The 26,236-nt window shown below is 43.4% G+C and overlaps 1 protein-coding gene across 1 annotated transcript in view; it reads right to left on the bottom strand.

The window, feature by feature from the left end:
* TMEM164 (transmembrane protein 164) overlaps positions 1–24,153 on the bottom strand; it is a 276,287-nt gene extending 252,134 nt beyond the window's left edge. Inside the window, exon 1 of the mRNA XM_006889915.1 lies at positions 23,764–24,153. Within this exon, the coding sequence (XP_006889977.1) occupies positions 23,764–24,153 (390 nt within the window). The remainder of the gene's footprint in view (positions 1–23,763) is intronic.
* Between the last annotated feature and the right edge of the window lie 2,083 nt (positions 24,154–26,236).

The following is a 26,236-nucleotide window of genomic DNA, read 5'->3' as shown; positions in this document are numbered from 1 at the left end:
ATTGGGAAAGCAGGGTACGCCAAGACACCAAGAGGGGTCTTCATTCTAGAGGTCTGCCATGCTCATTAGAAGCAACATCTACTTGCAGATTTTGGAGGAGGATGGAACAATATGACCAAATCAGTCTTTTCCTGTATCATCCTGGCAGTAGTGTAAAGGGTGAATGGATCAAGAAGACACCTAGTGGAGGGAAGACAAGTCCAGAAGCTTCTGTAATAAAGCAGATATGAGGAGGAGGAGAAGGAGGACAACAACAACAACAAAAAAAACCCAACAAACCAAATAAACTAGCACCAAAAAAAAAAAAAAAGAAAAAGGACAACTGGAAGAAATAAAAGATTCAGAGACAGGAGAAAGGGAAATGAACATGTATTAAGGATTTAATCTGGGTGTATCATTAAGAAGATGGGCACAGTGAAGGTAGCATACCGTCACAATCTAGCTTTGTGTTCCAAATCCTCCAACTGATTTACTTGGTCATATGTACTGTGTTCCCTAAAAGAGATAATGTTGAAGTTCTCACTCCGTACCTGTCTTGAATATATGGTATGCATCCTAGCTCCTCATAAACTGACATCATACTAGATTTGGATGGATTCTTATCCCATCTCAGTGACATCCATGTGAAAAAGAAGTAACAGATACAGACAAAAGGATGGAAGAAGACCATGTGACTGTGGAGTTAGCAAACAGCTGCAAGCCAAAAACTGCTTGAGGCTACCAGAAGTTAGAATAGGGAAGTGCGGATATCCTTGGATAATAAAACTATTTCAGAATAAAATGGTTTCAGAATAAAACTGTTTAAGCCTGGTGTTCAAACCCACCCAATGGCTGATCAGAAGGAAAGCCGGTCAATCTACTTCCAAAAAAGGCACACATAGTTCCACTCTGCACACAAAGAGTAATCAAAGTTGGAATCAATTTGATGGTAAATAATGACATATAAACATACCATTCCTCCTAGCTTCCAGATTACTTACAAAAGAGCTAGCTAGGAATAGCTGCTCAAACAAGGAGCCTTTGAAGGCTCCTCTTCCTAAGAATGTGGCATCAGACTGGAGGAAGACTCATGGACAAATCATCTGCACCACCTAAGGACCTTCCTCATCTGTAAAATGGGGATAATAATAGTATCTCTATTCTGTATTAAGAACAGTGTCTGATGCATAGCAAACACTTAGTAAGTGTGGGTTATGACTGCCATTTTCATCTGTAAAATGAGGCTGGCATTTGCTCTTCCTACCTCAAGCAGTAAATACAAACATCAAGTGAAATAAGGTGTATGAGCATACCTTGTAAATAAGATTGCTAACCTAAAGGCTAATGGCTTCACCCCACCAGGCACATCTACATTATGCAGAGTGACATAAACTTGCTTGCAGAAAGTGAGAAATATTTAAAGCACTTAACAACAACAACAAAAAATTCATCTTTCTGTATAAACTCAACATCAAGAAAATAAAAATCCTCCAATAGGTAGCATTATGATACTGTTGTTTTCTACCATCAAGTTAGAACTGATTCGTAACTGACTCTTCAGCGGATTTTCAGAGGCTGTAAATTATACAGGAGGAAACTGTCCATCTTTCTACCTCATAGCAGATTCAAACTGCATGCCTTTGGGTTGGCAGCACAACTCCTTACCCATTAGGACACCAGAGTTCCCGACATCATAATGCTGTTGTTGTGTGCTGTGGAGTCGAAACTGACTCACAGCTCACCCTCCAGCAGGTTTTCAGAGGCAATAAGAGATGGAGAAGAAGATTGACGTTTTCAACAACTTTACTTGGATTCACAAGCAAAATCCATAGTAGCAGCAGTCAGGAAATCAAGACTTACTGTATTAGGGAAAATCTGTTGTCAAGGAGTTCTCCAAAGTACTAAAGTGCAAGGATGCCATTTTAAAGACTGATGGTTTGCTTTCTCAAAAAGTTGTTAATAGAAATTCAATTTGATCCAGAAATTCCACGGCTGGAAATAAACCCTTAAAAAAAACAAAACAAAACAACCCCAGAGCCACGACTCAAACAGATGTATGCACACCCATGTTTATTGCTGCATTATTCACAATAGTAAAGAGATGCAAGCAATCCAAGTGCCCATCAACAAACATAATGGATAGCAAAACCATGGTACATTCATACAATGGAATACTATGTAGCACTGAAAAACAATGAACTTTACACAATATGGGAAGCCTCGAGGACATTAGGCTGAGTAAAATATCTTAGTCACAAAAGGACAAATAATACTGCATAAACTGCTGTTATAAAATAGGACAGATACGGGGTGGGGTGGGGAGAGAAGGGAAAAGAGTGAATAGATAACGAACACCGCATTAGATCAGATGTGGAGAAGAACTGTCTTAAAGGAATGTATGATTAGGTAGTATATGTATGAAAACAACCTGGAACAAGGGGTGCACTGTGGGGAGGGCTGGAGGGGGGGAAGGGGGGACGTCAATGTGCAACAATGGAAAATATTAAACATTTCTGTTTAAAAGATAAATTAGAAAAAGACTAAGGGCCACCTGACACATGCCATGGTATTTTAAATTGCTCTGTAAGCATGCAGATGTTGGACAATGAATAAAGAACACTGAAGAATAATTGATGCCTTTAAAATGTGATGATGGAGACTGAATATCCTATGGACTCCCAAAAGAATAAACAAACCTATCTTGGAGAAAATGCAACCAGGGTGCTCCATAGAGGCAAGGATAGTGAAACTTTGTCTCACAATACTTTGGGCATGCTGTCAGGAAGGTCCAATTCTTGGAAAAAGACATGCTGGAAAAGGCAGAGAGTCAGCAAAGGAATGGAAGACCCTCAAGATGGATTAATGCTGCGACTACATCCAACAATGGGCTAAAACACAGCAGAGACAGTGAGAAAAGCACAGGATTGGGGGAGTTTTCAATCTGTTCTTCATAAGGTTGCTGTAAATCCAAATAGACTAGACAGCACCTAACAATAACAACAACTACGCATTTAGATCACACTTTTTCATTTATAAGGCATGTTCACGTACCTTATTTCACTTGATTTTCCTATTTACTGTTTGAGGTAGGAAGTGCAATGTTCACCTCCATTTTACAGATGAAAATAAGAGGCATAACTCATGTTTACTACGTGTTTTCTATGCACCAGACACTGTCCTAAATGTATGCTATAGAGATTATTATCATCCAGATGTTACACATGAGGAAGGTTCCTAGGTTTGTGTATTACTGTTTAAGGTTGGTGGCTTTAACCCATCCAGTAGTACTGCAGAAGAAAAAAAAACCTGGCATTTTGCTTCCAAGATTGCACCTAAGAAAATCCTATGAAAACAGATTTCTTCTGAAAAGCATCCAAGTCTGCAGGAGTTGAAATCAACTACATGGTAACTAATAACACTACAGATGAGGAAACAGACACAGAGATTTTCTTTAACTTTACCAAAGCCACACAGCTGGAAAGCAACTGAACCGAGATTTTTAACCTAGACACTCCACACTCTTCACTTTTAATAAAATACCACACTATATGGCAGGGGGAAATTGAGGCACAGAGAGGCCACATTACCAGTCAAAAAGATTTCATTTTATCAACTGGGTAATGGTGAAACCTACAACCAGAATCCCAGTTTGGCTAACATCAATTCAGTGTTCTATTAATTTGTGTTATTTACCAAGATGAATGGACTTCTATTGGGCTAAAGGTTTAGATTTTTTTTTTCCCCTTTGATCTACATCACCTCTGCTAGAGCAGGGTCCTAGGTTCTGCTATCAGTTCCTTGCCCTGGAGTCTCTCATATCCATTCACTGAGAACAGATATAAGCCCCTATTTAGAGAAAGGAAACATGATGTCCATTACGTCCACAGCTGAGTGGATGCCACTGTAAATACAATGCAGCCTCCATGTAACATGGAGTTGCATTCTGACAACTGTTAGTGTTGTTGTTGTTAGGTACCATCAAATCAAGTACAACTCATGGCGAGCCTATGAGCAACAGATCTGAACCCTGTCCTGTGCCATCCTCATCATCTCTGACACACTTGGGCCCATTGCTAAAGTCACTGCATCAATCCATCTCATTGAGAGTTTTCCTCTCTTTCACTGATCCTTTCCCAAGCTTGATGTAGCTCTCCAAGGAATAGACTTTACTAACAATATGCTCAAAATATGTGAGAAAAAGCTTTGCCGTCCTTACTTCTAAAGAGCACTCCAGTTACACATTCTCCAAAACATATCTATTTCTTTTGGCAGTCCTTGGGATATTCATCTCTCTTCTACAACACCACAACTGAAAGGCATAGATTCTTCTGTCATCCTAATTCACTGTTCAGATCTCATCTACACAGCAGGTGACTGGAAAGACCACTCCTTGAAAGCAGGTACACCTTAGCCTTTAAATTAACATCATTGCCCCTCAGGACTTTCAAGAGGTCCCTAGCAGCCCACTCTCCCAGTGTAATATGTCTCCCAGTCTCCTGACTTCTGGAACCAAGATTGTTGACTATGGATCCAGGTAAGATTAAATTGTTGATTCAATCTTTGCTCCATCTATCATGATGCTGCCTAGTGGCCCAGCGGTGAGGATCTCTGTTTTCTTGATATTGAGATGTAACTCATATTGAAGGATGCAGTCCTTGACCGTCTGCAGCAAATGCTCAAAGTCTTCCTGAACTTTGGCAAGCAAGGCTGTATCATCTTTATAACACAGGCTGTTGGTGATTCTTCCTCCAATCCTGATGCCACATTCTTCTTCATAAAATCCAACTTCTTTAATTATTGCTCAGCAAACAGACTGAATAAATATGGAGAAAGGATTTTGATACATACCTCTCTTGATTTTAAATCATGCAATGGTCACTTGTTATGTTTGCACAATAGCCTCTTGGTCTGGGTATCAATTTCATATAAATGCTCTGGAATTTCCATCCTTCTCAATGTTAGCGATAGTTAGCTATGATCCAGTCAAATCCCTTTGCCTTGTCAATAAAATGCATTCGTACAACTACTTATAATCATTTCGTACATTATAATACAGTATATATTCTAATTATTAGTGTATCATGTCTATTATAATTACAGATCATAAATAACAATTACTTAAAATAATTCTGACAACCACTCTCTCATAAGTTCTGATATAAGTAAATTTGGGGGTTTTTCCATTATTCATTCATTTTGTCAATATCTTTCTAAATTTGACCTCTGGTTTTTGGGGATTAGAAAGATCATAGATGAGAAGGATAATATCAGCAAATTATACACTCAAGCATTGTCTTAAGTAAGTAACTACCTATAACCACTGTCTCAAGGCAAATCATAATGACTTTAGATGTAGGCTCAATGAGAACACACTGTCCTGTGTAGGGCAAGCAGCAAACAATGGTGGTGGCTCCAGGCTTCTCTGAAAAAGAGTAAACCAGGTCTGGTTTGACAGAGATGGGCAAATCAGAAATGTTATTGTTGTTTGTTTGTTGTTATTAGGCTATCAAAAATGGGAATATTAAAGCATAAGGCATGAAGTAGCTGGCTTATATGCTTTCCCAAATAGAGTTATTAGTAAAATGATTTTAAGTATGAAAAACAAATCCCACACTATACCTATGAATGAAATGCAATATAAATGAAAGATTATACAAAACACAAGGTACATGCATGAAACACAATATACATGAAAGTTAAAAATATTAATAAAAAACCAAAACCAAAATAAAAGAGAAGCAACAAGGACAACCCCCCCGCCAATTTAGCAGTTTTTCTATCAGCGGGGGAAAGGGAGGGTCCTCATCCACAGGATCCTCACTTTCAAGGCTTCAACAGAAGCCTTGATTGTCCAATCATCCTCAAAATGCACATGATTTATGTTTCTCTAATACTGTGTAAGAACAAAACTCCAGCTCCTTTCCTGATAGTCAGAAAATCAAGTTCTATTTCCATTTAGCTGTGTGTCTTCGGGCAAGTCATTTTTTACCTCTCTGGGTCTCAGATTATGATCAAAGATGTTTCTTTTGGCTCCAACTTGGCATCATTCTACCATTTCAATAACTAGAGAAAGCAGTGCTAGAACATCTTGTCTCTTCAGTCAACCAAAAGATAATTCAGCCAGAACCATGGAGAGGGGGAGTATTAGCTAAACAACACTAACCTTTGTGAAAAGCAAGGTAGATGGTGTATACGGAAGCATGCAAAAATGTTACAAATGTTGTTATGACTATTATTCTGAGTTTAAGAGCGTGTACTGAGGAACCCTAAAATGGTAGTGAAATCTTCCTCCTAAAGCTGTTACCCACTTGGTCCTGTACCTAAAAGGCCTGAAGGTGACCCTGACTGAGCAGAGACTCTAGTTATCCTTAATGTCCATGGACAGTTAAGACTGCAAAGTGAGAACCCAGTCCCAAGGGAAGATGGTAAGTAAAAAATCTAAGTGAGAGGAACCAGGATTAATCACACTTCACTGAAAACTGACCGTGAAGAAGGGAGATTTTGTAAAAAAACAAAACACCACACACACACACACCACCCAAAACCCAACAACAGGTGCAGGTCACAATGTACTTTCTAACTTGTTTTTCAGGACAGCTCCAAAGCAGGGAGTAAGAAATTTGGGAAGATGATCCGAGGCTGGCTTCCACGTGTGTACATCTGAGCAAACAGAGCACTGACTGGGAGGTATGGTCAGACACCACCCAGACAGTCAGGAGACTCTTTGAAGCAGCATATTTCACATTCTTCTCCACAAACCTAATGCAGTCTTGACCTACAGACCACCCCTGAACTCCTATGCCCATGATAATACCCTCTAAAAGCCTTGCCCAGGATCGACAGTCACAGGACTAGGGGCCGAGTAGTACTCTGGGCTCACTGGGCCAACACTCACCCCATAAGCAAACAAGAAAGCATGACCTTGGCTTTATGTCATTTGCAGGAATATTCTGAAGAGAACTGAACTGTTAAAAAGAATGGAAATCCAAAGGTTTGGAAACCAGCCCCTTCCCTCAGGGAGTCCTCAGGGACTGAGTCTGGAAAATAGGGAGAAAGGCCCACGTGAAGCAGCCACCGCCAAGAAGCAGAAGCAGCTGGAGGGGCCAACTGTGAAAGCACTGAAGATAATGAGGCACTTGTGCACATGACCCTCAGAAACATTCCTGCAGGGTGGAGGGAATAAAGTGCAGCAACCAGCACACACACATTCAAGTGTATGGCACTTAAAATGCAAACCAACAAGGAACAAGTATATAATGATATAATGTTTCCCAGGTCTTAGATCAACTGAACTTCACACCTATTTTCTAAATATTTCTGTTTTGTTGGGTGGCTGTTTGCTTTAGCAATGCCCTCTAAACTAGCTCCTCCAGGGGAACCAGGATTAGAACAGAAAGCATGACCTTAGCCTTCTCAATTCTCTCAACTCCAACACTAAGGAACTGCCTGTTTACCCAGAATGCTTGGGAATATGCCCAGAGGCTTTCTAATGACTTTGGGAGGGTTGGATACCCCCCCTCCCTCACACCAGACCAAGGCTATAAAGTCACAAGACCAAGGCCTAGAACTGTGAAGGCTGCATTTAACAGTTGCCTGGCTTCTAGGCCCCAGAGCAAACTCTATGCTGAAAAAGAGTGGGCTAGTCTCAAAAAGAGAATAAAAAATCTGGGTGTTTTTATTGTCCATTTACTGATATATAAGGTAAGGCACAATAAACTTGACTCTTTTAAGCAGCTCAGTTCTAGTGGCTTAGTGGTAAGGAGTTGCACTGCCAACCAAAAGACACACAGTTCGAACCCACTAGCAGCTCAGTGGGAGAAAGATAAGCAATATCCTCCCATACAATTTACTTCCTCTGAAAGCCTGCCAGAGGTTCAGCTACAAGCTAGTTCTGACTCTACTGTATGCAACAACACCATGATACTGGACCACTGCAAACCTGCCTTTCTCCCAGGAGCTGCGGGAACAGCCCTTTCTCATTCTGTACTTACCTAACTCTGGTAACACACAGCCCTTGAAAAAGTTGTACACATTATTCACAATAGCAAAAACGTGGAAACTACCCAAATGTCCATCAACAAACAAATGGATTGAGAAATTGTGGTACATTCACCCAGTGGAATACTATGGAGCACTAAGAAGCAATGATTTCATAAAGTACTAAATAACATGGGAGAGGCTAGAGAGCATTATGCTGAGTGAACTAACTACATCTCATAAGGACAAATACTGCATAAGACCATCATTGCAAAAATAGGATAACTAGCAAGATGTCAATAAAAGTCCAAAAGGGTAAGGGGACAGGGAAGTTGAAGGTGGAGAAGGGGGAAATCACAGGGTCACGGAGTTTGGTGGGGGAAGGGAGGGGTTGAAGGAATTAAGATAGATTTAGTGGGGACCTGAAAAGTGGGGTGACAATGGGCATCAATGGTGACTAATTTTATAAAACACAGTGTATGGGAATGATCGTATGAAAAACAATTTGAATGAAGGAAAGTGTGAAATACAATGTACATGAATGAAAAACAATATATTCAAATTCTGTATGTAAGCCAATATAAAATTTTAAAAAGATATTGACAAAAATAAACCCAAATCCAATTTCCAATCTCTGTCCATCCTCTCCCCTTAACACATTGCCGCAAATGACGGTAATACATAAAAAAAGATGTGTTTCTAAGCACCATTGTCAATTTAAAAGTGTGCGGCAACATATTAACCATGTTTCCATACTTCGTCTGTATACTCACAGGTTTCCTAGGCTGCCTGTCTCAAGATCTGGTTCCAGCCCATTGATAAGCAATATCAATTAATCAAACCAAGAATTGTTGTTTTTTTTTAAACCAAACATCCCACTAATGAGTACCATCCTCCAAATTCCTCAGGAAAAATGAGGTGTTTGAAGGCGGTAACCCTTAGATTACTCACAAAACACTGTTAGGCTTTGTGGTACGGTAGATTTGATTGTTCAGAATAGCTTTCCTAACCTTTGGTTTTGACTTTCATTATGTGGCTCAGTTAGGATTACGAGAATTTTATGAAAAAGTAAACAGCACCTTTGAGGTGGGAACATGTGAGCAGGGTGTGTAGCTAGATTAATAATGAGGGGATTGGTCAGTTTTGCCATTGCACCAGGCTTAAATTGAGTGGTGTTCCTGGTAGAAAACATGAATGTGGCTACCATCAAGAAAGAAGTGAGTACAATGCATCTTCTGGGGCCCAAAATTCCTGAGTGAGATGGAGACAAACTGAGATTGAGACACTGTAGTAGCAGGAGCAGAGAGCTGAAATAGAATTGCCTCCACACAGAGCCAGAGGGCCTTTGCCTAAATTTATTGGTGCAATTTACTGGCAGAACTAAATGTGCTGTATTTACCCAGAGCTTTGAGGGTGAAGGTCAGAGGGCCTGGGACCACACCTGAGAAGCTGTCCTGACCAAAGATATCCATCCTGTTTCCTACCTTAATTTCAGCCTGTTATCTTCCCTAATAAAACTCACAATCTTGAGTATAGTTCGTGAATTCTGTGTGGTCACTGCAACAGATTAGCAGACTCAGTAGTAAAACAGTGAGAGCAAGATGGCTGACAAAAGAATTTACATAAGTAGAGCTGTGTGGTCCTATGTCCTGACTTCAGAAGAGCTGGCTTTGTGTCATTAACTTTGTGAGTGGGCATCCTTTCCCCTTGTGTAGTTAGTGTAAGTCAGACTTCATCATTCTCTCTCTCTCTGTGTGTGTGTGTGTGTGTGTGTGTGTGTTGTATTTAGAATTAGCCCGTTGGCAACATCCAAAGCATCATAGTCAGGACCAAGTCGAACATGGGCCTTCTTTTCTCCATCAGGCCTAATCAAAGTGTTGACCTTAGCCGCATCAGTGTCATAGAGCTTCTTTACAGCTTGTTTAATTTGGTGCTTATTGGCCTTGACATCCACAATGAACACAAGGGTGTTGTTATCTTCTAACTTCTTCATGGCTGACTCAGTGGTCAGGGTAAACTGGATGATGGCATAGTGGTCAAGCTTGTTTCTACTGGGGGTGCTCTTCCGGGGGTATTTGGGCTGCTTTGGAGTCTCAGCGTCTTAGGGCACTGGAAGGTGGGTGACATGATCTTTTTTTTTTTTTTTTTGGCTGTGGATGCCCTTCAGGACAGCCTTCTTGCCCTTAAACGCCTCTGCTTTGCCTTCAGTTTTGGGAGGGGTAGGGGCTTCATTCTTCGCTTTCAGCGCCATCTTCATAGAAAGCACACTTCATCACTCTTATTCCCGTCCACTGCTTTCACAGGCTTCAAACATCTAGGCAACACTGTCCCTCAGAGATTACTGCACATGTGCTACTTCATGAGATGGAACACTGGCAGTGCAATGGTGGAATTCTCTCGTTCCACATGGGAGACATAGGTTTAATTCCTGGTCAATGCATCACATGTGCAGCTACCATTCATCTATTAAGTTGGCATGATGTTGAACAAATTTCAGTGAAATTTCCAGTCCAAGACAAACTAGAAAGAAAGGCCTGGCAATCAACTTTTTAAAAATAAATCAATCCATGAAAACCTCCATGGATCACAACCGTCCAGTCCACTGTTGATCAAGACTGTTATAGGATTTTGTTTCAGTATGCCTGGGATTATCATGATTCAAGGGTCAACTTACCTACAGCTGATGATAATGTCATAGAACTAATATTTTAATATTTTACATGAGTAAAAGATGCCATGGAACTCTTGCTCAGTTTACATTCTTAAAGCAGCCTTCCTATATAAAATCCTTCTTCTCATTTTATCCCAAAGCCAGATATCCAAGGTCACACCAGCAGCCAAAATGAAAATGCTAATGATAGCCATCATCATCACAGCTCAAGTTTATTGAATATTTACCATGTGTAGTATTGAATATTCACTATTTACAATATTTACAGTAAATGGTTTGCTAGTATTTTCTCATTTTCCTCATCCCGTTCTCACAAAATCCTACAGGGTATATATGATTATTATCCCACTTTACAAGTATGGTAATTTAGGCTCACAAAGGTTAACTACCTTGCCAATTGGCACACAGCTGGTAGCAGGATTTGAACCTAGGCTTGTTATCCCTCTAGAACCTGTAACTCTTAGCCAGTAAGCCACTGCTGCCTTGAAACATATAGTTGTAACATTACTACTGAGGCCTTTGGTTGGCCCAAATAAATGGTTCACATTCAATAGCTAACCTAAAGGTGGCTGTTGCTGTTGTGTGCTGTCGAGTGAGAACCAACTCATAGCTGACCCTCCAGCGGATTTTCAGAGACAGTAAATCTCATGGGAGGATTAGCCTCTCCCAGCAGTAACACAAAACATAAAACCGGTAATCTGCTTCTGAACAGTCATAGTCTTGAAAACCAAGTAGACCAATGCTATTCTATAATTCATGGGATCATCATGAGTCAGAAATGGCAACTAGCAACCACACTGTTGTGTTGTTTTTATGTGCCAGTGAGGTGGAACCCTCAGGTTCATAACTGACCCTCAGGCAGGTTTTCAGAGGCAGTAAATTGCATGCAAGGAGACTGCCATCTTTCTCCCTTGGAGCAGCTGGTGGATTTGAACCATGTACCTTTGTGTTGGCAATGCAATTACTTACCACTGAGCCACCAGAGCTCCAGATGAAACAACATTACTATTAGTAAAATCCGTTAACATGTGTGCAAAATGAGCCAAAGCTTCCGATGAATGCTAGCCTAGAATAATTTCATTTCACTATTACAGCAATTGTATTAGATATACACTATTATTGTATTCATTTTACAGATGAGGGAAGCTGAGGAGCCAAGCAACTCAGTCACATTACCAAGGTCACATGGTCACAAAGCACAAATACAAAGCCAGGAAACATGATCCAAAAGCTCTATCCATTAAGCTGGGATTTAATTAGGAAAAGCAAGCATTCCTAACGTAGAAATCCTACCTTTACCTGGGATTCCTGCTGTGCCCAATATAAACCTATGGAGTCCCAGTGATAACCTGGCAAGTGAATATTAACAAGAAAACCCGTCTAGCCTTTCCATGTACATGCCAGCAGCTGAGATCTAGTAACCGAGGAAAAAAATCAAGACTTTCTAGAATTTTTCCTAACCCCCATTTTTGCTCAACCTGATTTCTGAAGCAAGTACCTGACCTTCAGACACTTGGGCTAACGCTCTGCCCAAATCATCCAGTAAGTGTTTACCTGGAAAACCCCTACATGGTCATTCTACTCTGTCCTAGAGAACTGCTACTAGTTAGAACTGATTTGATGACAGTGGGTTTGGGTGTCCTTCTTTGTATGCTTTTTTGTTCGCTGTTTGGCATGGTCTGGGTTTTTGTTTTGCTTTTTTCGTGGGAGGGTATCCGAAAGCCATAGTTAAGGGTTTTAGTGTATATCCTGCTTTATTTAAATAGCACCTGAAGGAAATGTCTTTTAGCTTGCAACAGTGAGAGAAGAGTCAGTCAGAGTCTTTCTGCAAACACAGCTGGCTGGCTGGCAAGAGCAATACAACTCCTGAGCAAAATATACCCCAACTTTAATGCCACTACTGGTGTGTGTTGAAGATATGGAGACTGAAGGCATCAGGGTGCAATACAGACTGCTTCCTTTCCCCTTCAGATGACCTTACTCCCCTCTTTCTACCCACCCAAACATCTGTATAGTTTAGACTGTTTCTGTCAAACTTCCTGGCCTGTGCCTTCCATTCCTGTCCCTCAAAAACCACCCAGTCTAGGTTCACGCTTATCCCACCCTCTAGCCCACCAGTCTTTCCTCCAGTAGCTACTGTAAAGGAACCAAAATCAACTGAGAAATCCCCCCAAACCTTCCCCTTCACAAACTCTGGCTGGCAACAGGCCCAAGTTCCTTGATTGATGTACTGACAGATGTGCAGCTTCACTAAGCAGCTGTTTCTCTGGGAAAGAGCCGCGCCAACAGAAAGGACTGGTAGCCAGAAGAGTACTCCCATGTCTTCAGATGAATTTTTACATCCAACTACCTTGAAAGGGACTCATATTAACAGTACCTTGGGGGTCAACAAATAGGGTGCTGAAATACTGATAACTCCAGTTCTCCTGTTCTTGGGGCAGAGGCCAACAACTGGGCAAGAATATGGGAAAGGTTATCTGCTCAAAAGTATTAGATACATTTACCCTGTTTTTTCAGGTCCACACTGGAACCTTCCCATTTCTTTCACCCCCTCCTTCCACCCACCAACCTGTAATGATGGACAAAGTACAATGGTGACTAATTCTATAAAACATAATGTATGGGAATGATTGTATAAAACACAATGTAAATGAAGAACAGTGTGGAACTCAAGGAATACAAACTTTGTAAGCAAAGCAACTGTTGTTGTTATGTTGTAAAGTGCCTTCAAGTCATAGGCAACTCATATGGACCCTATGAACAAAAGTCCTCAACACCTGTGTGACTTTCATCCTTTCTCCAGGTTCATAGGGTTTCTGGAGGCAAGCTATTATGGAAGTGGATGCCATTCCTGCTTCCAAGCTTGTTTTAATCGGGAAGCTCCACCAAACAGTCCACCATGGGTAACCATTAACATATTTGACACACCAGTGTCTCAGTGTTCAGCTTCACAGCAACCACGAGCTACCTCTGTACAGCAAGTGGATATACCAGGGTTATAGGGCCTAGAAGAATGTTTCACCAAAAACAAGCAAGCCAATATAAAATTTAAAAAAAAATTCAAAAAAGTGAAGACACAGAGAGGTATAGAATTACAGGGAAGAAGTGGGAGTATTACTACAATGTGAGTACTGAAATTAGTGTTACAGAACAAAATGTGTGTGAATGGTTGAGTAAAAAAATAACTGGCTTTTTTTAAAAAAATGGGACATGAATAGAGGGGGGGAAAAGTATTAGATACAGTCTACCAGCTCAAGTGTAAGTACAAGACCCTTTTAAAAGCTCACCTTCTCCCCTATACCCAATTGAGTCAGTTTGGGAGTTATCCTCACTTCAGTATGAACCTCTTAAATAAAACTGCTTTCTAATTCCCTACTCTCAATGCCATTGAGTTGGAACCGACTCATAGCTGACATTCCATTGGTTTTATGAGGCTGTAAGTAACAGAGAGGAGACAGTAAATAAACAGAGAGGAGACTGTTTATCTTTCTCATATAGAGCTGCTGGTGGATCCAAAACTGCCATGGAAGTACGGACTATAGGTTAGCAGCACAAATCCCTACAGATGATGCCACCAAAGCTCCCCTTTAATTCCCTAGTGAGCAATATGTCTTCTAGAGGAATGAGCCATTTGAACTGTTGGAAAGGGACTGTCTGGGAGCTTGGAGTACTCTGGGAAAATGGTGTGCTTGGATGAAATGGGTCAGATGAAAGGATCTGGAAGCAGGGAAGAAGGAGCTTTAAAATTCTTGCCTCCAAGGGGCAGCTTGGTTTCACCCTCTCCAAGACGGACCTGGGTGTTCTCTGGGAGATCCAAGATCTTCTCCAGAACCTACCTATCTAACCTCTGTCCTCCGCACTGCAAAAGGACTGTTCAGATTTGTTACTGTACATGCCATGTTGTAATTTAATTGATCTTTTTCTTTTCTGTCTCTTCCTTAAAATTATTAGCAACATGAAGGAAAGGACGGTTCCCCATTCATCTTTGAATCTCCAGTGCCTGTCACAATATTTGGCCCACAATATGTACTCAACAAGCGTGTGTTGAATGAATGTAAAAATGAACTCAACTCTTATAAGAATTTAAAACCAGAGTCCTGTCAACAGAGTCACCACACAACAACCATGTGTCAACATTTCCTGTGTTAGTCTGCAGATTTTAGCAATCAGATGGGAGGACTAGAAGGTGACAAAGGTAGCAGAACTAAAAACACTCCACTGCTTTATAGACACCAAACAAGACACTGGATCCCTACAGCTACCTTACAATCACCCCTCAATAACTTGAGACTCTCAACCTCTAATTTGAGTGACATAATTTAACACCTACATAATCACGGAAATGCCGCCAGAAGACTAAATGCCCTGCCCACGGGCCACCCAGATTCAAGCTAGCCAGAATGGAAACATTTGAAACAACTTCTCCCCTAATACCTTAAGCACTAAATAATGTTTCTCAAAGTGTGGTCTCAGACTCACCACCACCAGAATCACTGGAGATCTCATGACAAGTATAGATTACTAGACCCACTCAGAATGTAGGCTTCCAAAGATTCTCTCACCAAAACAGTTCAAGACTTACTCCTTGCTAAACTTTTCATGTCCATTCAGCCAGTTATAGAGCACCTAAAGTGAAATATTGTCTATGTACTCTGAATTTAAAACATGGTAAGTTCTCGGGTTCTCAACTACCTTGAATAACTAAGACTTGCCCTTTAATGTTTTGTAAATTTGTCCTCATTTTGAAATACAACAAATACTCACCTCATCGCAATCACCTTCATTTGCTGCATGTGTGGCTTTCAAATCTCTGAAAAGGCCTTATTCCTTCCCCCCATACACATACACACCACACCATCACAAGTCAAACCCACTAAGTAACTTCAAGTAAATATCAAGTCAATCCTATAGGAGAGTTGCCCTAACTGCCTTTCCAAAGCTATACATCACAGACTAGACACAGACTGTCATATCTTTTTACTCTTATGGTGGGTGTGAACTAGCAATCTTTTGGTTAAGCAGCTACGTGCCTTGACCACTGTGCCACCGGGGTTCCCCTCTTGCATTAAAACCAAACTCATCACAAACAAGTCCTCAACTTTCGCTCACTGAGTGACTGGTAGATTCAACCTGCTCACTGTTCTCAATTAGCAACCTAATACATAACCTTCAAGGCCATCAGAGCTCCTCCTCTTGGCCTGAAACAAAAAAGCCAAACCCACCGCTGTCTGTCAAGTCGATTCTGACACATGGTGACTCCCTCCTGGGTTTCAGAGGCTGTAAATCTTTACAGGAAACTGCTTCTTTTTCCCCCACAGAGCAAGCTAGTGCATCCAAACTGCTGACTTCTTAGTCAGCAGTCCAACAATTAACATATTACACTATCAAGGACTCCTTTTTTTTGGCATGAAAATAAGACTAAATAAGAACCATATGCACCTGCTCAAACTTACCTATAAATTCAACTTTAAGATATACTTAGGAACCATTGTTGTCCATAACTTCAGGACTGTCTATATATTGACAAATACAGGAGGTAAAAAAGAGATGAAAAGTGAGTCACTGGCCTAATAACATAATTTTTTTTACATTATTAAAGTAAAAAATATTCATGTTCATGTGTCTACCAAGGAATTAAAACCAAGATCCAACTGCATAATTTCCTGATCGGGATGAAAGCAAGCAGATACTGTGGGAAGAGGGCAAGCCACAGTTCTAACAACCAGCTCTTTGTGAAAGAAATGCAACAAAAAAGATGTGTGAACTGGAACTGAAACTTTGTCTCTCCTCTGGCAGCAAGATTCTCTTAATGGGTTCAAGGTACACAGGAACAAGGACCATGAGACCTTAAGTGAACAGAGACACAAGGCTACCATAAGGGAAAGAAGAAAGGAAAGAGAGGGGAGGGGAACCCAAAACAACTAGCTCTATCCATCTATCACACATTAAACAATTAACATGCATATTCTGTATTGTACTAAGCTCTGAAGAGGTGGTACAAAGGAAGACAGCAAAAAAGAAGACTATTCTTTCCCTTAGAAAAACTGTTCACATTAATGATGAAGAAAGAACAAACGTGTGTAAACAGCTGGCCAGACACTTACTGGGTTACCTACAGACAGTGATATATTTTAAAGAGCAGAACATTTGGAGGAGTATTCAGAGGGTTTGGAAAGGAGGATGAAAGGTGTTACTAGAATGACTTGAATAACTAGAACTCAGGTCAGGCTCATCTGGAAAGGCTTCACAGAAGAGGAGAGTATCAGGAGTATTACTGAGGGGAGGGACACAAAACAGCCTGACAAAAACTAGGAAGCTGGCCCATCTATAGCCTAAGGCCAAGAATCCAGGTAGCCTACAGATGACCCACTGAATCCCAGCCAGCAACACCCTGTAATTTAAAAGTAAGCACAATGCTAGGCTGTGTTAACAGGTGCATGGTGTGAAAAGAATGAGAAGTAAATGTTCCCTCTCTACTTAGAGCATGCTAGACCCCTGGTAAGAGTTACGACATTCAGTTTTATATGCTGTGCATTAGAAGGAAATGTAGAAATGGGCAAAGCTCCAGAGTAAAGGAACAGAAATTATTAGAGGAATGGATTCTAGTGGCTATCAAGAAAGGTTAAAAGGAGTTGAGGCTGTCAGCTTAAGGGGAAAACGTTTTGGGCATCTGCCAGCTTTGATCAGCTTTGCCAAGTTTCTCTATTTAAGTGACCACATAGTTATTCAGAAGATTAAAATGTTTTGTTCTGTGTAGACTATTTCGTGGCGACTGAGATAGGAAAAGGTTAACTAATTTGTTCAGATTCTCATAGCAAACCATAGGCTAAACTAGCATCATAATTTTAAATCCAAGAATTGCCTGTGGGTTGTTTAATCCACCAATCCACACCACTTCTCTTTATAATGGACGCCCCCAGAAGACTGGAACAATGAAAGACAGAAAAATCCTTTGCAAATTTCCTTGGGGGGAGAAAAGAAAACAAACTAAAAAGGAATGTCATGCCTCACTGCTGAGGCCCACATAAACATCATCCCCTGGTGTCCCCCTAGATTGATGACACAGGACACAGTCCATCTGATATAAGCTGTCAGCAGATGGCTGAATCCCTCATTGTACCCATTACCGATCAGCATCAATTCCAAGCAGCAACAGTAATCAGTGCTCCAGACAACAGATGGGGAATGAGGAGGTGTGTCTGATCTGAAGTCAAGGGGAGGGGGGCGGAGAAGCCTAGTTCTCAAATCCATCAGGTTTTCTATAAAACAAATCCATCACATAGCAACGGGATTCAGTCAGATCTACAGGGTATCACAAAACGCTCAAGGCTTTTTAAAGTATGTGCACTTTTAAGTATGTACATTTTTAGCAAGGAAGAACTAAGAAGATCAAAGAGTGGGACAAAAGCAGGTAAACCATATTTGTCAGAAATCAGACTTGTACTACAGTTGAAAGAAAGAAAAGCAAATAGCAATGGCCACTTGGGGGAAAAAAAGGATAGAGCTTTAGTTTTCCTGGCTAAAAACCAGTGGCTAAGGAATCACTTCAGCAATCACCCAAGAGACAATGATATAGGCACATACATAATCAAGGAAAACTGAATAATTTAACAAGACACCCAAAACAGTATCTTTTGGTTAAGTTCCAAAGACAAAGATCACATCCATTAGACTCAAGGGGAATAAAGGGTCACCAAGGTAAGACCAAGAGGTCTTAGTGGCATAGTGCAGTACATATTGAGCTGTAAGGCAAAAGGTCAGCGATTTGAATCCACCAAGCACTTGGAGCAGTCACCTCCTGTTAAGATTTACAGCTTCAGAAACCAAACAAAGGGTCATTATGAGTAAGAATCTACTTGGTGGCAGTGGGATAAGTTGAAACCAAAGAAAGGTTAGCAGTTCAAACCCACTAACAACTGGCAGGAGAAAAAAAAAAACCTGCCCATTTGCACTCATATAGATTTTTTTTTTTTTTTTTGCTTTTCCATTGGACTTTATTTCAGGTTTTTTTTCTATAAAACTCCTCCATAATTTCACAATTTAACAAAAAGGTTAAAATCCAGCACTCATATAGATTAAAGCCTGGGTAACCCGGTGGGGCAGTTCCACTCTGTTATAGAGGATAGCTATGAATCAGAATCGACTCTTTGGAACACAAGACCACCAGTCTTCACACAGACATTCAGTGAAATTGTCACTTCAGCCCTTTTCTGAGAGACTGCAGCATTTGACTGTAGCATTAGAGAGCTATGATAGTTGCTTCCTGTTTAAAGGCTCAATTCCCACTGCAGCAGCTTAGTCCTACAGCATTCTCCACCACTAATTTGCTGGGTTATTACCGGTAAGTGACAATATAACCCCGTCACTCACACTGACACAGGTATGAAGAAATATTTCTTGGTAAAGCAAGCAAACAACAAAATAAAACAAACAAACAAACAAAAAACCTTTTGCTGTGCTCGAGCTGATTCCAACTAATAGGAACCCAGTAGGACAGTTTGTTGGCCTAGTGGCAAGAAGCTGTGCTGCAATCCCAAAGGCACACAGTTCGAGGACACCAGCTGCTCTGTGGGAGGAGGATGGGCAATGTCCTCCTGTGTGATTAACTGCCTCTGAAAACCCATTGGAGTGTTAGCTATGGGTCAGTTCAGACTTTATGGTACACAACAACAAGGAAAGAGTAAAATCTCACGTGTTTCCAAGACTGCAATTCTTTACAGAAGCAGATTGCCTCCTCTTCCTTCCGTAGAGTGGCTGTTGGGTTCAATCCACTGACTTTTCCATTAGCAGCCAAACACTTAACTACTGTGCCATGAAGGTTCCTTATAATTGGTAAGCACTAGTGATATTTAGTCAGAAAAAAAGGAGCTCTGGTGGCCTAGGTCACAGAGAGAGAGTTGTGCTGCCAACCTGAGGGTGGAACCTCTGTGGTAGTTTGAAGCTATCAATCGCTCCTCAGGAGAAAAATGAGCAATATCTTCCCATGTAATGTCCAGCCTTGGGAATCCAATGGAGGGTCAGTTATGAGTGAAATTCAGTCTGCCCATTGAAAACAGAATGAGTATTAAGAACAAGTGACATTTAAGGAGCTACGATGGTGTAGCTCACAGGAGCAAAATGGGCAGTCTCCTTCCCTTAAGATCTGCAGCCTCAGAACCCCAATGGAAAAATCACTGAGTTGCAATCAACTAGATGGCAGTGCGTTTGGCTTGAGTGATATGTAGCAAGAAGTGTAGCAATGGTGTGTTAATTCTGAAACTCTGCAAACCTCTCCAGCTGGAGCTTAGATGTGAAATGGTGTTGCTTCAATCACGTAAGCCTATATATACAGTCTCACAGTCCCAGGGCCTTTGAGAAAGTGGACAAGACCAAAAAGAAACCAGACAGTAGGAGCATTAATCAAGAAAAGAACCTGGACACAGCACTGTCCTTCCATATGCTACTAAACTTGGCAGTCACCCAAAGGCAGCATGGTCATGCTGATAAGTCTGGGAGCACCCGCCCCACTGCCATCTAGTTCATTCTGACTCATAGCAACCCCACAGGACAGAGTAGAACTGCTTGGTAGGGCTACAACTCTTTACAGGAACAGAATGCCGTATCTTTCTCCCACAGGGCATCTGGTGGGTTTGACCCACTAACCTTTTGGTTAGCAGCTGAGTGCTTTATCCATTGTGCCTTTAGGGCTTTTGCTTTTGTTGTATACTGTCAGTCAGAACAGACCCATAGCTGACCCTCCAGTGGCTTTTCAGAGGCAGCAAATCACAAGGAAGGCTCATCCTTCTCCCACAGAGCAGCTGTGTATTCGAACACTGAGCTTTTGGGATTGCAGTGCAGCTTATTACCACAAGGCTACCAGAGCTCCCTAGAACCTCCATGGGGTTTCTAGTCTGGAAAAAGGCCTTGGGAATATTTTGCAGACTGAATGAAGGGCAACGGAGGAACAGATTGGTTTCACTGAAGTAATACCACCCTAGTTACAAACGTACACTGACTCTCAGACTAAAGGGATCAGAAACTTTTCTGCTAAGTTATATCCATTTCACTTCAGCTAATGTCTAACTTTTCTTATCAGAACCCCACAGAATTTATTACCACAATATAGCCTAATTCAACTCATTCACTTGCCAAAGCATTTCTCTGTACTCATTATACACAACCATAAGAAACATTTTAACAACTCTTTCTCCAGACACAAGCTACTCTATCGCAAGACTAAATAAGATAATGCATGTGAAAGTGCCTTATAAACAGTGAAGTTGATAACTGTAAAGTATCATTAACCATACATAATACCAATATTCATTGCTGTAACCAAGTCATAAAATTACCTCTAACTTCCTGCTACTATAGTCTTGCTAAGAATGCAAACTTTTAAAAGCTTATACTACATTCATACAGCCAATGGAGGGTGGAGAACATTGGACTTATCTAAAGCTAGATGATGCCTTGATAGGCTCTTTATGGGGTTACTATTTAAATTATATTAAAAGTGTCTTTGAGGTAAAGGGCAAAGGAATTTAACCCTAGTTGAACCTAAAAACTCCTCAGCAAGATGTTATTCTTTGCTCTCAGCCTGTAGCTCCAGAGTTTAAGCTAAGCACAAAAACCTCATTCCTGTTGAGTCAGAATTGACTCTTAGTCAAGTACAAGACAGTTAGAAAAGCCCAAGTGACAGAAATCAATCCATGGTCCCTAAAACATGCAGCTTACTGCAGCACTGCCATCATCATCTGCATGTGTCCCAGGGGTTGCCTGGTAAGGTTTACTTCACTGAGGAAATCCAAGGAGCTAAATGTGGGTCGACCACCTGCCCACCTCTGAGAAGAACCCAGCTTTCTTCCTCCATACCAGGAGGCCTGAAGCATTTCTGTTGCATCCTCATCCACATCTTTGAACATTTCTTCATGTGCTTGTTAGCCATCTGAATGACGTCTTTGGTGAAGTGCCTGTTCACAGCCTGTGCCCATTTTTCTATTGGATTATTTACCTTTATCTTGTTGTGGTGCTCAAGTATTTCACAAATTCTGGATATAAGTCCCTTATCTGATATGTTATTTTTTTTCCAGTCAGTGGCTTCCCTTTTTACCCTGTTGGAGAAGTTTTTGGATGTGCATAGGGATTTGAGTCATAGAAGATCCCCTTAATCTACTTTATCTTCTCCTGCCTCATCCACATCTTACAGAGAAAATAAGTACAGACCACAGACTGTCAAGAGCCAGTAGAGGGCAATTCTGAACCTTTCTCCAGATGAGCAAACTGAGGCCCAAAAAGGGTACTGCTCTCAAAGGCCCACAATGATACAGAACCAGGTCTCTGGTGTATGCTAAAAATGTCTAAAAACATGCCCTCTGAAAACCATGGTGCTGTCAGGCTTGATATCATCATGCCAGCAATGGGGCCCAGACAGGCTGAATTCAGTTCTTTGCTTGCCAGAGGCTTCAAGACCCCTTTGTAGATGAGACACCCTCTGACCCTCACCACCTGCCATCCAAAAAAAGCACTCCTGTCGGAAGAGCTACACACAGTAGCGCCTGAGATACATTGTTTCCTCTCATTAACAAAAAACCCATTCATGGAGTAAAAAAAAAAGAAAGAGGACTGGCTCAAATTTACACAGAAGGTCTAAGTGGGAGAGTCTTGGCCTCCCTATGAATAGCAACCCTTCCCAAGAAGCCCTCTCTTAAAAAATTTCAGTCCACACCACCCCTAATCGATGCTTATAGCCATCCACCCCATTAATAAAAGCTCTTTATTCCAAAGCTATCCACATCTCCTGGCCAAATCTGCAAGAAAGGAACCGGGTGGGTGAGAGGCCATACACAGCATTTTCCAGATCAGGAAACTGAGGCCAGGAAACGACAACTAAACAAGTCCCAGGGATCAATCACATAGTCAACAAGGATCTGAACCACAAGTAGACAGACAGCACCATGCTCATCTGCTTCTCCATTCCCATGAGATGACCTTGCCTCTCCACTGACAGCTTGCAGCCCCAAAGAGGGTGAATGTGCCTTCCAACACAGATGCTAATTCATCTTTTGGCTGCAGGCAAGTGACCTCCCATTCCTGAACCCTGCCAGGCCTGTAAAACAAGGATAATAACCTCAACCTTCTGCCCCACAGAAGGCTGTCACAAGTCTCCGGAGAATATCTTTCTATGAATATGAAAGCAATAAAGATACTAGTGATAGGTATCAAAACTGCTAGTGGATCAAAAGTCTAAATCTCAAAAAGATGGCTGTTCTTCCCCTTTTCCTGCCCCCTCAACCCCTACCCCATGACTTTACAGCCTTCAAACATCTCTGCTCATAGGCAGAGTGCAGACAGTCTCACTCTTGGTCCTCACCCAGATCATTTTTTATGTAGCTGGCGACTTTCCCTTTCAATCCCATTTGGTTTATTTTTGCTAATAGGTGGAAGCTGAGGAGGTAAAGCCATTAGATCACCGAGCACCCCTGGACCGTGATCACAGGAAAGAGAATGATAGTGGAAGGATGGAGAGGCTTGCAAAACAAATAAACACCCTCTCACCATAGACAGAGATTACCAGCCCAAAGTTCATACATCAGTTTGAGGCCTGTCTCAGGGTGCACTTAGTAGGAGTCACTCCAACACCTCAGAATGCAAAGGCAGACCTCACCCAGAGAGTGTAAGCTCACAAATTAAAAAGCCATTATGAGAATCCTGAAAAGTATTTCCCCAGAGTACCACAGTGGAGACAAGGATGCTGATGTGACCATCTCCAGGAAAGAATGGCCTGGGAAATGAACTGTTACAAAGGGCAGAAGGGAAGGGGGCTGGACCAGTGTACAAGGATGGGATTCAGAAAGGACATCTGATTGAAGCAGGACTTCCTGCTGTGGGAAGGCCACCTAGGCAGGGAGCTGGCCTGAGTGCCAGTCGTTCCTGGGGTTCAGCACAGCGCTTCTGACCTCCACTGTGGGCTTGATGCCTTGTGCAAAGGTGGAAAAAAGGCTGAGACTCTGAAATCAGCACAAAGGAACCCACTTATTTAAAAATCATTTTTAAGGGTCCCGCTTCCCATGAAGAGGAGGTTGCTCTACACTGCCAACTGTCCAGAGCACACAAATGACTATCACTCAGGTTGCCCAGGAAAAAGTCAACAGACTCACATGCATCATGGTGACCAGGTGACAGGGGTTGAGCAGGTAGATGACGGTCTTGGTGGCGAACTTAAAGCCCACCTCCACCCCGAAGGTCAGGCACAAGGCTACCAAGAGCAGATTCTTGCTCAGGCTCTCCTTGCCTTCCTCCGGCCGCTGGGTCACCTGCTCTGGCTGGCTGCCACGGCCACCCCTACTGTCCTCCTTCGTCTGCCTCAGGATGTGCCGCAGGGCCACCAGGATCTCCAACAGGGCCAGGGTCAGGACCACCACACTTTCCAGCAGCCGCTGCTGCCAAGAGAGGAAGGCAGCACATTCGGGGCCTCCATTGCCTGCAAAGCTGGGGTCCACGCCCCCATAGAGCCAGTCCAGGAGACTTTGGTAGCTATACCGGGACATGATGCAAAGTGGTTCCCCTCCACCACAGTGCCGGAAGCAAAAAACGAGATGGAACACAAGCCCAGAGGGTTGCCCAGGGCGTGGGGCATGTAAGGAGGGCACACCCCCAAACTCCCCTCCAGATACCAGGGCACCTAGAGCAGGGGAGGGGACACTACACGCGAGGCCCGGGATAAAAAGCTGGCTCTAACTTGTCCCCACGGCTGCCTGGGGAGCCCCCCACGCTTCTCCAGTGGCCACCAACGAGGCAGGGTTGAAAGGAGCCGTTGGCCAATCTAAAAGGAAGGAGAGGAGAAAAAAAAAAAAAAGGTCTCAAAGAGGCAATTGCATCGGGAATCACGAAGCGGGGAAGGGTAACTAGCTAGGGAAGAAAAGGGGAACCAGTGGTAGTAGCAAGGAGCAAGCAAGGTGGCTAGGAGAGTCAGGGAGGGGGACTAAAGGGACCAGGCAGTGCCACGGGAGGAAACAAGGGGGCAAGACGAGGGGGCGCGCGAGGAAGCAGCAGAAGAGCTAGAGGGGCAGGGCAGGCGGGGAGGGAGACGGGATGGCAAGGACGCCAGAGTCCTCCTCTCACACACCCGCCACAGGGGGATCACTTACTCCTGCAAACCGCGTGGTTGTCTCTGCCCTCAGCTAGCAACTTCGCCGCCAACGGCCCCTCCAACCAATTTAGAGCCGTCTCGGACCAGCCTCCCGCGCCCAGATCCACCTACAGCCCCCAGCTCCACCCCTGGCCCTGACGCCCGCCCTCCGGGGCAGCACCACCCCGCAGCCCGCCTGCCCGCCCGCCCGCTGGCCCTGGACCTGCCCTCCGCGCGCGCTCAACGCAGCGGGAGGAAGCTGGAGGGAGGCCGGGCCAGCCAGAGGCTGGGCTCCAGCCGGCCCCCGCCCTCCGCCCTGGCGCCTCATCTTCCCTGGCGCCGCATCTCCCCTGCGCCTCCCGCCTCGCTCTTGGAACTGGCGGCTGCAACATGCGGGGCTCCACTCACCGGCAGCTCGGCCCGCGGCCCCGGCTCGGGCGGCCGCTCGCCTCCCGCGCTCAGGCGCTGGGCTTCCCCGGCGGCTGCAGCCGCCGCCGCTGCCGCGCACGGCTCCTCCTCCTGGGCTTCCTCCCCCTGAAGCAGCCGCGCTTGCTTCCTCCTTCTTCCCCTCCCTCTCTCCTCCCCTCTGGCCGCCACCTCCCTCCTCACGAGCACAGCTCGGCCTCTAGCCCCCGCCCCCTCCCTCGGGCCACAGCCACCCGCCTGCCTCCTTCCCTTCCAGGTCCCTCGCTGCCCCCGCCGCTTCCACCATTCACACCTCCCACCCGCCAGTCAGCTCGCCCTCCTCCTGGCTCGATCTCCGCCTCCTTCCTCCTCCTCCCTGGCCTGTCTCGTATTCTGCACTGGGGAGCTTGCACGCGTGCACCCTGCTGCTCCGTCGTGTACAGGATTTGCCTCCCCAGACTTTTGCTGCATCCTTTTGCCTTGACTCCGCCTCTCTGGCCAGCTTCTCTGGACACTTCCTTGTTCCCCCAACACTGCTTACTTTGCCGACCCTCATTTAAGTTCTGTGGTAGTACAGATTTTGCCAGTTCGCGTTTCCCCCCCTTTCTGCCTTTTATTAGTAGATTCTCAGCCATCTAGCCACAACCTCACTTCAGTGCCTGGGAAGGGAGTAAGTCCTTTGCCTCTGTCTGGCCCTTCTTACTAGAGCCGAATTTTTCTCCCTTCAACTCAAGCCACAACTCCCTTGCCACGCCTCCTTCCTCTCCTTTTCTCTTCCTCCTGCCATGCCTTCAGTCTAACGCTAGCAGGAAGAAAGGAAGCTTCTTCCCCTGACCTCTTTACCTCCTCCCGCCCTGCTAGGAAGCAGCTGCTTCCCTACCGACACGTGGCCTAGAGCTCTGTCGCTAAAAGGCCAGCCAGGACAGGATGTGCACAGAGGGACCTGTCAGCTCAAGAGTTGGACAAGATTGGTTAATTGAAACATGGCCCCTCTTGATGCTTTCAATTGACTGTTTCTAGGATGAAGAAACAAGACAAGCAAGGTCCTTCTCAGAATCTACCTCGTGTTGATGTTATATTTATTGAAGGCTCACAAT

Source organism: Elephantulus edwardii, unplaced genomic scaffold (genome assembly GCF_000299155.1).
Source record: "Elephantulus edwardii isolate Elephantulus edwardi_28Jun2011 unplaced genomic scaffold, EleEdw1.0 scaffold00083, whole genome shotgun sequence".
Taxonomy (NCBI): domain Eukaryota; kingdom Metazoa; phylum Chordata; class Mammalia; order Macroscelidea; family Macroscelididae; genus Elephantulus; species Elephantulus edwardii.
Note: the sequence above shows the minus strand (reverse complement) of the source record. Positions and strands in the feature narration are given on the sequence as shown.